Source organism: Zea mays, chromosome 3 (assembly GCF_902167145.1).
Source record: "Zea mays cultivar B73 chromosome 3, Zm-B73-REFERENCE-NAM-5.0, whole genome shotgun sequence".
Taxonomy (NCBI): Eukaryota; Viridiplantae; Streptophyta; class Magnoliopsida; order Poales; family Poaceae; genus Zea; species Zea mays.
This window is the reverse complement of record NC_050098.1, coordinates 119,017,214-119,032,110: the sequence shown is the minus strand read 5'-3', so window position 1 is coordinate 119,032,110 and position 14,897 is coordinate 119,017,214. Positions and strand designations below refer to the sequence as shown.

The 14,897-nt window shown below is 43.1% G+C and overlaps 1 protein-coding gene across 1 annotated transcript; it reads right to left on the bottom strand.

The window, feature by feature from the left end:
* Positions 1 to 7,427: 7,427 nt before the first annotated feature.
* Positions 7,428 to 13,573, bottom strand: LOC103650468 (F-box/LRR-repeat protein 17). Its single transcript, XM_008676057.3, has 10 exons — positions 12,791 to 13,573; positions 10,990 to 11,091; positions 9,439 to 9,583; positions 9,167 to 9,351; positions 8,913 to 9,017; positions 8,693 to 8,790; positions 8,359 to 8,597; positions 8,161 to 8,227; positions 7,854 to 8,038; positions 7,428 to 7,763 (listed from the first exon to the last, which is right to left on the bottom strand). Exons 1-10 carry the CDS (start codon positions 13,540 to 13,542, stop codon positions 7,698 to 7,700), a joined length of 1,944 nt encoding a protein of 647 aa, XP_008674279.1. The 5' UTR covers positions 13,543 to 13,573; the 3' UTR covers positions 7,428 to 7,697.
* Between the last annotated feature and the right edge of the window lie 1,324 nt (positions 13,574 to 14,897).

Below are 14,897 nucleotides of genomic sequence, written 5' to 3'. Positions count from 1 at the left end.
CTTTGATTCTGGCACAGTACTGTTGACTGTACGAGCTTTGGATTCCTCCCTGAATTCACGTTGCTGTTGGGAGTGCTGGCGCCCTTCTGGCTGTTGGCTTCGGGAATAGGTAGGTTGCAGTGGTGGTGGCGGTGGGAGCTGAGGCCAAGAAGCCTATGAATGGCTAGTCGAAGCAACAGAAGCTGCAGGATGATTGCCCACATATTCTGGTATGTAGTGAGAGTGGCACGAAGCAGTGTGCAAGACCTGCTTCGGCTGATTCTGCCGAGCTTCGGCTTCTGCGATCTCCTTTTGCTCCAGAATAGTGATTTGGCACATTCTTGTAGTATGACCCTTGTCCTCACCACAGAATAAGCAATAGATTTTCATGGGCTGATCCCCATATATTCCTCCGAAGTCCCTGGCGCCTCTGCCCCTTGGAGCTGGCGGCCTGAAGGAGCTTTGCTGCTGCCCCGAAGACTGTGAGGTGTACTGTGGCCTCTGAAGCTGGCTTCCTTTGTCATCATTCTGACTGGTGTTGTGGATTGATCTGACATGCCTAGGGTGGATTCTTCCTCCAAAGCCCCTGGTCATCTCAGAGAATCTGTAAGCTTCCTCCCTTCTTTGGCGAAAATCGTTGTCAGCCCGGATGTACTAAATAGCCTTTTCCTCCTTAAGTCGGTTCTTTTTCTGCTATTGAGCCGAAGCTTCCTTGCACACAGCTTCGGCGCTGGTTCAACCTTCGTTCAGTCCCTGCTCTCCGTATTGTGTACAATTTCATCCCGAGTCCAAAGGTTCCTGTACATATATTATACTTGGGAAACATTGTTAATCATGTTTTTGAGGACCTTCAAAAGACGAAGGCCCCCAATAGTATGGATAAATATACACAGTACTGAGTTCAACTTTCGATTACAATTTTTTGCAAGATTAATACAAATATTCCCTAAGCTCTATACAGGAAGGCATAAAAGAAAGCTTCGGGCCAGCAACCTTCGGAATGTGCTGCGGACTATCAACCTTCGGCACCACCATCCTGCAGACAAATGATGGTATAAGGTAAAAGTGATAATAAAAATCAAGGCAGACAACAGGTAAACGTTTCTTACTGATTTAAGAAGATTCCGAGCTTCGTCTCCAGCCAACTCACGTCCGCCTTTAGCCCAAATTTGAGTGATGAATCTATTTTCGATACTTCGGGCTTCACTAGAAATATCAATCAAATCTGACGGCGATAGGCTGAAGGTTGGCCTGTTTACTGTCTTCGCATGCGTGCATCCGGCCTTCAAAATGCAGCAGTTGTGCCGCGAGAAGCTAGCAAAGCACAGAAGTCACCATGCCCAGCTATCACTTCATCGAGTGCATCAACTTCATCTTCAATATGTTTGAAGGTATTTGATATGTCTTCAGACGAAGGGGCAATATCTTTAGAACTGGCCCCAACCGAGCTGAAGACCCCCTTTAACCGTTGCACGCAGCGGCTACCAAATTACAAGCATGTATTCAGAAGGTCCTTCAAAGATTTCTGCAGCTTTGTATTTTTATCAGCTTCGACTTCATATTTTGCTTGCGGTTCTTTCTTCTCTTGTTCGAAGCTCTCTGATTTTTCTTTTAAGGATGTTTGACTTTGGAGAAGCTCCTCGCTTAATCTAGCATTATCAGCTTGAATCTCTGCAAGTGAACCCTCTGTTGCTTGAAGCAGGAAGTCCTTCTTCTCAAGAGAAGCTTCGTAATCCTTAATTTTACTCTCCAAGCCCTCGATTATGATTTCATTTTTCTTGTCCTCGAGGTCTTTTTGCATCCTCAATACTTTACTTAGCAGCATACTTTATGGAAATAAGCTGACATCAGAAAATTTTGATTCATCACAAAGATAACAGAAATCTAGGCAAAAGAATTTTACCTTGAAATTGGAGTAAAAGAGACTGCCGACGATATGTTGCCGCCGGTAACCGCTTATATCAGCCTCAAGCTTCGGGAAACCGACACTCTTTGAAAGAGTGCCGGTTATTTTTGCCCCAACACGATCGCGAATACATCCTAAGGCTCCTTCGACAATTCCACCGAAGAGCATAGCTCCTGGCTGGTAGCCACATGATATCCCATATACCTGTAGCTCCTTCTTCTCAGCCTCGGACAATTCTTGATCCACCAGGTTCCGAAGCTCAAAGTCCCTTTCTTCTGAAGCAGCATCAGCAATCTTTTTTCCTTTGTAAGGCACTGCAACCATGACCTTCTCTGCAGCCACAGCTGTCTCTTCTGCAGCCATATCCGAAAGAAGTTTGTCGATTCCTGACATTGTGCTTTCAAGATTGGCAGCTTCGGTAGCAGCCGCAGCTTCGGCAGAGGTTTCAGCTTCGGCAGTGGCCTCGGCACTTCCAATAGGTGCTATTCTGGATGCAGAGGTCAGCGGTGGTGTCCGCTCAATGGCTTGCATAACATTAACAATTCTTAGTTTTTCTGACCGTCAGCCTTCTCCTTTGTAGCCGAAGGCTCACCCCTTTTCTGTAAAAGTTTCGTCAGTTCTGGTCCCAGAGGACTTAGCAGCTTGATGGGTAAGGATTCAGTCATTACCTTTAGAATTTCTGTTATTTCACCAGCAGGAGTTGTTGAAGGAGTCTCTTCCCTTGCCTCAGTTACCTTTGGCTCCGGAGCTTCAGCCTTCCTCTTTTTTGACACTGCCGCCTTCGGTTCAGGAGCAGTATTTGTCTTCTTTGAAGCCTTCTCATCCTCCTTTACCATTCTAGCAACTTGTCTGTTTAGAATACTAACGATTCTTTTTCTTTTCACCCCTTTGGCACCTTTGTCAAGCTTCTCATAATCGGGGTATTCAAAATTCAAGGCGTCCATTACCCGGTTCAACCTTCGTTTCGGTCGGGTACCGAACGCAGCGGTCATCAGCTGATCTTCCTTTTTGGTAAAATTCCCAAGTATCTCATTGCACATGGTCTCAATCATGTCTAGCCATTCTTTGCAAGGCTTCTTGAATTGTTTTTCAAACTTAAAACTGTAAGCAAGTTGAACAAGTTCATGCTTCTTCCCTACTTCTTTCTTTTTCGGCATTCCCCAGCCACTAGACGTCGGATACGTCCTGTTTGCTAAGTATTCTTGCACCAAGTCCCTATTACTGATCTGCTCAGCTACCACTCTAAATTCTACTTCAGCCAGCTGACAGGGTGACCCCAGTTGCATATTACACAAAGGCCTGGTCATTCCGAAGCTCAAAGTTAGCGGACTCATAACCATGGTCATCAGCTTCTCCCTCTTTTTTCGTCAGCCTTCATGTAGAACCACTCACTCTTCCAACCAGTCGGCCACTTCGTGCGGTAGCTGAGAACTGGTGCCTTTGTATCCTTTCGATACGCAAAATTGTAACAGCCAAAATTTTCATGAAGGCCATCTGCCCTGGCCTTCGTTTGATAATGCAGCTCGTGCACTTGGCGGAAAGCTTCGGCATCTGAACTCATCCCTTGGCTTCGGAGGGCCCAGATATAGACACATAGTCTAACAATAGCGTTGGAAGTCAGCTAATGAAGATATATTTCAAAATTCTTTAAAACTACCCCTATCATTTCATTCAGGGGGAATCGTAGCTCTGCTCTGAAGAAATTCTTGAAAACGACAACTTCATCCTTCTTCGGCTCCGGGACTACCTCTTCTCCAGCAAATCGAATAAGTTTGCTCTCAGCCTCTCCAAAATAGCCCAATTTCATCATCATAGGCATGTCATCTTCCGTCACAGTAGATTTTTCAAAATCAAGAATACTAGGCTTTGTTGGGATCAGAATGCTATAGTCTCCTTCACTTTCATCTTCACCCTCAACCACAGTTTGTTCATCTTCGACATTTGAAGCACCTTCGTCAGCAACCTCCTCCGCCACAACCAGACATGATTGCTTCATTACTTCTGAAATCGGCGCCATTTCGGCGGCCTCGGTTTCGTCCCCCTCACGAGACACCCTAGCAGTTGATCGCACTCTGGCCATTTCGATAGTTTTACCGTTTGACGAAGCTAACCTTAAATGATGAAGCGTTTGCTCGAAAGCGCAATGCAGAAAGCTTCGACTATGGTTAAATTTTTTAACAGCACAACAGTGCAATGGCAATGAATGATGTGGTAACTCCTCACCAACCCGGCTGTTTATATAGTGCTGCAGGTAGGGGTGGGCATTTTAAAACCGAAACCGAACCCGAGCCCGAACCGAACCCGAATAGACCGAATTGTCGGTCTATTTGGGTTTTCGGATTCGGGTTCGGTTCCTATATGTGCTATATTTCGGGGTATGGGTTCGGGTTCGGTTCCTAACCTTTAAAACCCGAATAACCCGAAATATAAAAAAGCTCTTGATATGTGATGGTATTATTATATGATTTATGAACTTATTAGCAAGAAATAATGATATCATCTTAACGATAGTATATATATCTTTGTATGCTAATTTTTATAGTCACTTGTTGTAATAATAGTACTTTCAATTAATTAATTATTGTATATATTTTAACAAAATATACTAGTCTCTCTACAATTGTGAGTCTATTCGGGTTCGGTTCCTAAAATATTTTTGAAAATTTCGGTTCTCATTTTTCAGAACCCGAAATTTCACAAACCCGAATAGACCGAACTGAATTACCCTAATAGACCAAATGCCCGGCCCTAGCTGCAGGGAGGAAGGTGAACCGCCAGGCCGCTTGCACTCGCTGAACGGTGGACCGTCCGACGCCTCGAATATTATAATCGTTTCTCGGCAACGAGCTCAGGGAAGGTGTTTTTCGGACCTTCGACATTCCGAAGCCTTCGAGTTTTTTCGCGGATCGAGCTCGTTACGAAAAACGATCTAGCACCGCGAAGGGGCTACTGTTGGGGGCCATCTTCTCCACCAAATGTCCTCTAAGCAAAAACACCTTCGGCAGGACGATATGCAAGCAGATACGACATGAAGATATATGTCGAAGCTACAATTGAAAGAGCTTCGACATGATGGCATGCCTAAGACGAAGGATAGCACCGACTTAAAGAGGAAAAGACCATATAGTCCCTGATAATTTGTATTATGATTATAATTAGTTATCAAGGACACGAATGTACTTTTGTCCGGACTGCGTCCCGTGCCTATATATAGATAAACAGTACCCCCGTACTGTTCACGTTGACTTGTAATTACTCACGCGTCACTCCTGGTTTTTTACCTTCTGTCAAGCCGAAGGTACAAATGTAATTTAAAATATCGTTGATGTTTGTTCATGATTATATAATAAGAATATGAATAGCCTAACGATTTAAAATGATTATTCATATTCCCTTCGTGTTTCACATGTCTCTGTTTTCATTCTTGCTTATTGAAATGATGAAGGTACGTCCTTCATGACCTTCATCCGAAAATCATTATATCCTAAGGGAGATAATGTTACGAAGGATGAAAGTCTTTAATCATTAACACTTGTGTTGCCTTGTTCTTGATTCATAGCTTTTGAGAACAAGTAACCAACAAAGTCACCCTAGGTTGGTCATCTTTATACCTTGTTTACCACTGAACTTTTGGGTAGTATATGTTACTGCTTTATGTGGTTTTGTGTGTTAAGATACACATTATTTATGATCATGCTATTTATTGTCAATGAGTTATTTACTATTCTTGATAAGATCATTATGTTAATGGCAACATGGAGAACCACCCAGGAAAACAGTGCTACCACAAGGGTGGTATGGGACGCCATTTGCTGACTAATTAGGAAAGTTAGTGGAGGACTACCTTACCCAAAAGTGGCAAGGGCGGTAGGGGAGTTGTTGGTATAGGGATGTTCTCAGGTTAATCATGCTGCGATGGCTTTTCAGACGGGGGATTCCTATATTGCTCTCCTCAAAAATCGTAGTGGGTTTTCTGAAGCTAGTGAAACTTTGCAAATGCCTCGTAGTGCTACCCTACCTCGCCTCCTCGGTAGAGGTGTATGGGATCCGTACAAAGCCGTGGCAGATGGGTAATACGACTTGTGGGTAATGATGTGCAACCTCTGCGGAGTGTAAAACTGATATATCAGCCGTGCTCACGGTCATGAGCGGCTTGGACCCTCACATGAGTAACTTATGGAATTAAATTTAATTGGTCATTTGCATCGCATTGTGGTTTATTTATTAATTATGATCTCTCATTATTTGGATTGGTATTTACTTATACTTAGTAACTGCTAATAAAATTTGACCAACTTATTAAAAGAAATGTTTTGCCTTAACCATTATTTGTTGATCAGCCTGACACTATACCTGAGCCCCCACTTTTGGTGAGCTCATGCATATTATTCCCCACACTTGTTGAGCGATAAACTTTTGTGAGCTCACTCTTGCGATAAAACTCTCCCCTCATAGGTGAAGAGTAGGTAGCCCACGAGGAGGACTATTACGAGGAGTTTGACGAGGTCTAGGAGTTGTCTACTAGCCGACTTAATGGCGTCAAGGAAATAATACTAGTTCGATTCATTTATTATCAGTTATTTTGTAAGACATTCTTGTTATGTAATAATGTTTGTGACATTTATCTCTATACACTTGGTTATTGTATGTGTTATTTTTTTGACGCACATATGAGACGCACCTGGGTTTACCCCTTTAATCTGAGTGTGACAGTATACTTGCTATCTACGGTTAATTTGAATCAGACTAGGGACAAATTTGTTTGGGACAACAATAAGAATGAAATCTTTTCTAGCCAATCTATGTATTGATGAATAACCCAAATAACAATCAAAATAAAGATGGTTTGGAAACTTAAATCCTCTTAAAAATAAAAGTTTTTTTTGGAATTTAGGTCGGTGAGCGATTCTCACTAAAGATAATTTAGCCAAAAGACGCTGGAAAGGTAGCTAACTTGTAGCTTCTGCAACCGAAATGAGAGTATTCGCCACCTTTTTTTATTGCTATATTGCCAAAAGCATACGGAGAATAATTTACTTTTCTTTAAAAATAGCCATGACCGTTAGCATTAATCATATTATCGGGTCATAGAAAAGTAATAGAGGTCCGATATACAAAAAAATATTACTCACTAGTATTTTAACATTATTTTGGTTCATTTGGCTTAGTCGAGACGATGTGGCTTTTAGTCATAAACCAATATCATCGATTGTGCAAGTTATTTTCAGAGGTGCATGCTGGTTCAGAATCTAGAGGCTTTATAGAAGAAAGAAGCATATCAACAAATCCTCAATGTGTGCCAAGTTTTAGAGGTGGTGGCGATGAAAATCTTTGTAAATCATGGATGGTGATCAAATCTATGTTTTTATGTTTCATCGAGTTAATTTCAGTACTACCAGTAATTGTTGAATGTTTCAATAATTGACATATAATGGTTGTACGGATTATAATGCAAAAAACAGAACTTTGTTTTTATTTAGTTATTTTGTATAGATGCTTCATTACATAATAAAGATTGACATTACTTTCTGTACACTAAATAAATCATCATATGTGTGAAATTTGATGCGGGAACATATGTGACATGTCTATATTTGTCTTCAAATCTGACGATTTTGAGTAGCTGGATTCAGAAAGTCAGATTTCAAATATTTGGATTTAGATATAGATTATCCATATAAAGTTTTGACCATTTCATAACCGACGGATATCGAAAAATATCCGTACCATTTCCATCTAGTCTCGCTGTATCGACGCCGCAAGCTCCTGACGCCGGCGATCACCAGGGCCTCTCACTTAACAGGCGCCTAGCCTAGGTGAGATGAACGGTGCACTGGCTCTTCCGCGGCCTGCTGCCCCATTTCTCATGTTCCTCCAGCTGCAGAGAGTGGACGAAAAGGTGAGAAGACGGACGGACGGGCGAACTGAAGGTCCGATCTGATCATAGCAGTGGAGAGGTTCTGCAAACCTGCTCTACCATGTAGTGGGGCACGTGCACGCGCTTGGACCCGTCGGCCAGCCGCTTGCAGGGCACCCGGGGCGCCGCGGCCGCGAACTCGTTAAGGACCTGGTTCCTGATGGCTCCGACCAGCATGTCACGGCACCCGTTGACGTGCACGTCTTCCAGCTTGGGGCACTGGATCAGCAGCCGCTCTGAAACAGAGTTGATGTCAGCCCTGGGCGACACTGATGCAAACTTGACTGCTATCTATCAGCAGCCTGTGAGTTACAAGATCCTGCAACACAGAGTGAGCATGGCTGCATGGGCATAGGACCTGGATGAAGGTTCGTGCAGGAGTTGAGGTTCAGCTCGACCAGCTCCGGGCAGCTCACGTACAGGGCCTGCCATGCCACACATGAAAAGCGGTGGTGAGCACAGACAAACCTACTACTACTGCGTACTATGAACCAGAACAGCGATGCGTTGAGATTTAAGGATCGCACACAGATATAGCTTTTCTTCAGACACTTACATCGATCCCTGAACAGCCCCACAGGCTGAGCTTCTTCAGGGCGCTATGCTTTATGATCAGCTTCTGGCAAGTAGCCTGCTGCTTTCTCTGGACAGGTAATTTGGAGCAGAATTTGATCCCATCAGTTAGATCGCCAGAGTATGATCTCCCAGCTTCAGGCTGGGGGTTAGCACATATGCTCTTGCCACAGTCCATGAGGCGAAGGAGCGGCAGCTGTGCTGCAGCCACCTGAATCCCGCCTGTATATGAGTGAACAGAATCTATTAGCGTGTTTGCGGGTATGGCCGTATGGGTATAGGAACCTTTGAAACAAGTGGACCAAAAGGACACTCACATGGGGTGATGTTTGGGCACAGAGCAAGGAGCAGACGTGTTAGGGTGTTAGGGAACGTGTTGCTGATCATCCCAAGCCCATTGTCAGTGATGCCAGACCTGAATGAAGATACAAGCATGCGATATTAGTTGACTATTTCCATGTAACTTTCCAATGAGACAAAAACTAGAAAGTTCACTCATAGAAACATCGGGGTCCTCGAAAGCTGGTGCTTGCTTACCCGCTTAAATCGAGCAGCTCCAAGCTCGCGTAAGAACGAACAATCGATGCGACAGCTGCATCTGTTATTTTTGAACCTAGAACCAAGGAGAGCATGCACATGCCCCTGGTGAGAGGAGATCAGGAGAAACAAAGAAGGTTAAACATGATTGTTGAAATCAGGATACAGTGGAACCATAGGAAAGAACTCATGCAGCATAGTTTGAAAAACCATTACATAAGGACCATGGCAGGCTGTGATGAACTGGAAGATACCTGAGGTTAGCACTCTCTAGAGCAAACACAGCTTCGTTGCACAAGCGGTCTGATGAGATGTGCATGTTCCTCAAGTTCGGGCAGGTGCGGCCTAGGCTATCCATTAGAGCAACCAGGTCAGTAGAATCATTATTTTGTTTGGGAAAGTCCAGGGAGAGCTCATTCAAATTGGGGCAGTTCATGACCTACAAGTTTGATAGCCAAATGAATTTATGCAATATATGAAATCAGGGGATTCATAGCAAATCAATTGCAGGAAAATCTCGACATACCGCTTTGGTAAGGGAAGAAAGACCTGACATCCAAAGTCTTGAAAGGCTTGAAGAGCTGATATTGATAAAACCAAGACTGCTGCAGCCATCTAATTTAAGAACTGACAGAGATCGCTTCTCCGAAACAAACCTAGATAGCTCATCCCTGCATAGAACGGCAAGCGCCGTTTAGATACACCAAAGAGCTTTGCTGTGGTACTCCCAAATAACAGGGAGACATCCGTTTCATCAGATCAGATGGTTAGAATTATCTATTACCTCCTAGGAGGTAATACATGAAATACATATTTATTTAATTTTCTATTTTGGAGAATAGAATAAATAAGGGAAGTTTTAGGCATAAAAAACTTTTTTCGTAATCTAATTGAAGCTTGTATGATCTATTGGATGCGGGGTTGTTTGCATTCTTAAACATAACATAATTTGGCCCCTGGGTTGGTCCTGTCTTCCGTCTTTTGATCCAGACCCATGTGATAGTTAGATGTACTGATGTAGTGTTTGTTCCCAATGCACATGAGTGAGGCTATGTGTAGTACGTTTTATAAACCCCCCTCACAGCTATATTAGTTTTAATCAAATTAGCATAACGTGCACACTTGATATGCAAAGTGTGTTGGCATATAACATATTTTAGATCATCAAAGTTCATGGTTCAATTAATATGTTAGCTGCCGACCTTTTAATGCATATAACATGTTTTTAAATTGAGTACGTAACTTTAACGTGACTAGGTATCATAAAAACTTCCTGAACACTTTTAAGAACATATCTATGGTAGCATCAAGTTGTATACATGATGATCCCACTTAAAAGTTTTTATGATACCATATCATGATTGGTATGCAACTTTAGCCTTATAAAATGATACTTCTTTCATTCTTTTCTATAAGGCACAATTTAACATAACACAATCTTTCAAAATACACTTCTATTAATTTTTATACAATACTATTTAATTACAAGTATAATCATATTAAAATTGCATCATTATAAATAAAACAAGCAATTTCAAATTCACAACCAGCACCACTTGCACTGGAGAAAAGAAAGGATATGCAACAAACCAACAAGGAACGGGCCAGTTGCTCGCTGTCTCCCATGGTTGAGGGGATTTGAGGCTTCCTTTCTTTTTCTAGGGTAACTAATTGATTAGTTGATTTAAAAAATCTACAAAATCAATGGTTCAGATTTATTTGAGTTATTACCTCCTAATAAGGAAAAGGTGTACTGCAGCATTGCCCTACACCAAAACTTAGAAATGACAATTTAACATTACTGAGGTGCAGGTGTTCTTTGGACTTTTGGAGATGGCTTATGGTGACAATAAACCACAGAGATACTTAAGTAAATAAGAAGCACCGAAATTACATATCTTCAACCGATAGCACTAAGTTTGATACTGCAAATTAGCAAAAGGATGTGTGTACTAGATACTGATCATAAACTCTCATGTTTCATTCAACATGCAGCAGTGCAATCCATACATGATTATATGCAAAAACAAAATGTATAGAAAGATGAATGATTTAGTAGTGAGAGCTTTCAACATACCCAGATATCCTGTTGGCGGCGCTATTGGCCATGCTGATATCCAGGGACTGTAAATTGGGACAGGAAAATGCAATACATGCCAGCGTTGTGGCATCAACATCACTGAAAAATGTAGCGAAAAGAACATCTGGTCAGAACATTAAGTCTCACAACTAAGAGATTGAGACATAAAGTCAAGCACCAAAAAACTAGAACTAGACAAACTATCCACCATGAGGATCCAAAGCAAGACAGGATTTCAGTTTTTCCCCAAATTATAATCGAGCAAGCAGCCAGACAACATCTGCATTTAGGTCCTCATCAGAACTACATTGGAAACCTGACAGGAAAAACACTAGGGGGTGTTTGGTTTGTGGAATGAAATAGTTCATCAACTCGTTCTTCAGTTTCTTGTTAGATTTGTGGAATAAAATAAATTGATCCATCGTCACCTCATTCCTCATAAGCTAATGGGCCTGTTTGGTTCAGCTTTTTTCTGACCAGCTTTTCTGAAAATCTGGCTGTGAAGAGAATCTGGCTGTGTAGAGAATCTGAGTATCATTAGGATTACGTGCGGAGGAAGATAAAGGTATTCATAGGACTCAGGATCTAGAAAGTGACGGATTCCTACTATTGCAACGACTCAACCGATTATGTGTTTATGGTGATTTTGAATGGTTTTTACTCAAACGAATTTTATAGAAGCTGACTGAAAAGCTGAGCGTTTGGCAGTCCGCAGCAGCTTTTTTGGTGGCCAGAAGCTCCAAAAAGCTGAAACAAACAGGGTCAATACTTCCTCCATCCCAAATTATAGTTCTTTCTAGCCCACTTTTTTTTCTGTCCACATTCATTGAAATGATAATGAATATAGACATACATAGAAACTACATTCATATGGTACTTAATGAATATATGATTAGTCTAACGAATTATATTTTAGGACCGAGGGAGTAATTAGTAATATAGCTAGGATGAGGAATGGGAACATTCCACTAAATTTAAACAAATGAACTCATCATCACCTCATCTAGAATAGGTTGATTCCCCAAAACCAAATTCATAGATGTACCAAATGACACCCCTGTTTGCCATAGAGAAGGCACCAAGTTCATCTTAGATCAAGCAAGGTGTTCTTCAGAAGGCCAACTAACTCTGCATCTGCTGCACAAACTGATGTTTACTCCGACAGGCAATCACATCAGAGATTCATGAAGCTTTTACCATCACTACTGATTTATCAGCTTCACCTAGCTGTTCACAAGGCCAAGTAGAATTTCACTATCTAACGTCAACCAGGCAGTGATACTGCATCAAAGCTACGAGTTATCAGATCCGTACTTCCTACCCTCAGACCACCAGACCAGATCTCACAGCAATATAACTAGAACTCCACTAAGAAAATCAAATCCAGCAAAAATTCAAGTTCATATAGTCAAGCCACAGCAGATCGACCCTTAAATTCCATTTCGGTGCCAACTTCGCTTTCCATTTCCGACTTGACCGTGCACGATGCGTATTTAGATTTTAGAGTCCAACCAAGCACCGATCAAAGATCCACAAGCGGAGATCTCACGGTACCAGATCAGTTCACATATCTGCACTGCAGTCAAGAGCAGCAGTTCAACCACTAGTTAAATCAGGTTTAAGGTGGATTACTAGCGAATTTCAGTGTTCGTTCGTTAGTTCCTTTCCCTCCCGTTTGGATCGAGCAGCGTTCTATTGCATCGACCTCCATGCCCGTCATTTGCATCTCACGGTACCAGATCAGTTCCACTAAAAGCGCCGCCGCATGCATACAGATCAGCTCTTGACCTGTCCTCACCAGTCCATGCGGAGCACGAGCCTCGCGAGCGCGGGGCACCGCGCCATGAGCGCACCGACGGAACTGACACCGGCGGCGCAAAGGCGAACCTCCTCGGCGGCCCTCCAGACGCGGCGCGCGCACTCGTGCCAGCCGCGGCTGACCCCGGCCGCGGCCGCCACGGAGCGTGGGGACAGGCGCCGTAGCACCTCGACCAACACAACCCCGGGCGCCCGCCGGCCCGCGCCAACCTCGACCCACCGCTCCGCCGGCGGGTCGTTGTCGCCGTCGCCGTCCTCCTCCACGTCCACCGCCTTCTTCGACCCCGCCTGCAGCGGCGGCGCCGAGACCGCCAGTGGCACGGCGTCCAGCACCACGGCCGACGCCGCCGGGTCGTCGAAATGCAGCGCGCGCCGCGGCTTGGTCTGTGGCTGCGGCTCCCCCGCTTTGTCGCCGCCCCCAGCGGCGGCGGAGGAGGCGGGACCCGGGACGGAGCAGACGTGGCCCTTCTTGGGCAGCCCGCACCGACCGCAGTTGTAGCTTCCGCGACGCTTGGCGGGCACGGGCTGCGCCGGGGCGTCGGTGGCGTCAGAGGCCATGATGGTGGCGGGAGATCTGGCGCTGGTGAGTGGAAAGAGGGGAGGGGCAGCTGAGCTGAGCTGGGGTAGGGATGGATCGGGGATGGGGATTCGGATGAGGGCTTGACTAGGGAAATAGATGGAGGGAGAAGAAGGCGCGAGATTGGCGCGCGCGAGCTTGGCAGTTGGCGCCATTTCCTCCTGCGCGCGGCCCTGCCTATTTTGTTTCCGGGGGCGGGGCCGGGGCCGCGGTCCGTGGGTTGCAGTGCAGGTTGGCTAAGGATGAAAATGGACCAAACGGACGCAAATACTCGTCTCACGTTTCAATATCCGCATTTTATAATCGGAAATAAGATTAAGTTCGAAATAGTCGAAAATAGAAACAGAAGCGAGATAAAAGAGATTACAAAAACGAACGGAAATGTAAATACTAACAGAAACTTATAATTTAATACAAATAAAAATGATATTAATGTTTGACTAGTGATTGATTGACATGACAATAACATAAAACAAATAGATATAGAGACAACATTTTATTGTTGTTTGGTTGCTAATAGTGTACATTTAGCTACATCCGATGTTTAAGACTTTAAAACATTTGTCACTGAAAAAAGTCCATGGTTACAATGACCACTTATGCTATAATTTGTCACCTAAAGATACAATGATTTAGTCTATATACTAATGTATATTAGGCTTGTCCCATATTTATTAAATACAGAATAAATACGGGTTCAATTTAGATAAAAACGGGATCCCTCAAAAACGGACGGAATAAATCATCTCTCATTTTCGTTCCGTTTACATATTTTTATCGTAAATATGGAAACAGTCGGATCAAATATAGAAAACGATACGAGTCGGAACGAAATTTTATCCGTCCATTTTCAACCATAAAGGTTGGCATAAAGGTTGGCGACGTCGGGTTTTTTTGCCTTGCTTTCATTTCGTTTTGCTCCGTCGGAATCGTTTCGTTTTGCTCAACATGTCAGCTAAAGCCTACACCTTTTTGACATATTTTCATGCTTCCAACTTCATTCAGTTTGCTCTTAATCCATATAAATTGGATGAGAAAAAGTGGATTTAAATAATAAAGAAATCAAAATCTTTTATGATTTTTTTTCAATCACATCAAATCCACATAAGATTTAAATAATCAAACAACGCCTTTGTTGACAGTACAAGTTGGAATATATGGACTCAGACCAAAAGCAAATTCTAAAATTTCGTAGAAAAAACTTAAAATGCACATTCATGACCTTTAGTCTTATGTACCCTAGAAGTGAAGGTATGCATGATTAAATATGAAAGGAATTTTTACTTTCTCAAGTCTAGTCTAACGTGAGAAAGAAAAAGGAAGTCTATATATACACGTCGCCTCATCTCATTGGGCTAGATTGGAGAATGGGCATGGATGTGCAGCACCTATTACGTGGATGGTTTGCCAAAATTTGGCATATGACCATGAGGGTGGAGTAAACTTGGTCTTTAAGTTTGCAAATATGTGTAATAAACTATTTAGCTCATGACTACCCCATAACATCATG

Bases quoted from the DNA above. Each gene is read 5' to 3' on its own strand.
- LOC103650468 (XM_008676057.3), bottom strand. From the start codon at position 13,542: ATGGCGCCAACTGCCAAGCTCGCGCGCGCCAATCTCGCGCCTTCTTCT. The intron at 11,092-12,790 runs GTGAGGACAGGT...TACATTTTTCAG, and splicing joins CTCGTGCTCCGCATGGACTG to TGATGTTGATGCCACAACGC. The intron at 8,791-8,912 runs GTAAGCAAGCAC...ATCTTCATTCAG, and splicing joins GAGCTGCTCGATTTAAGCGG to GTCTGGCATCACTGACAATG.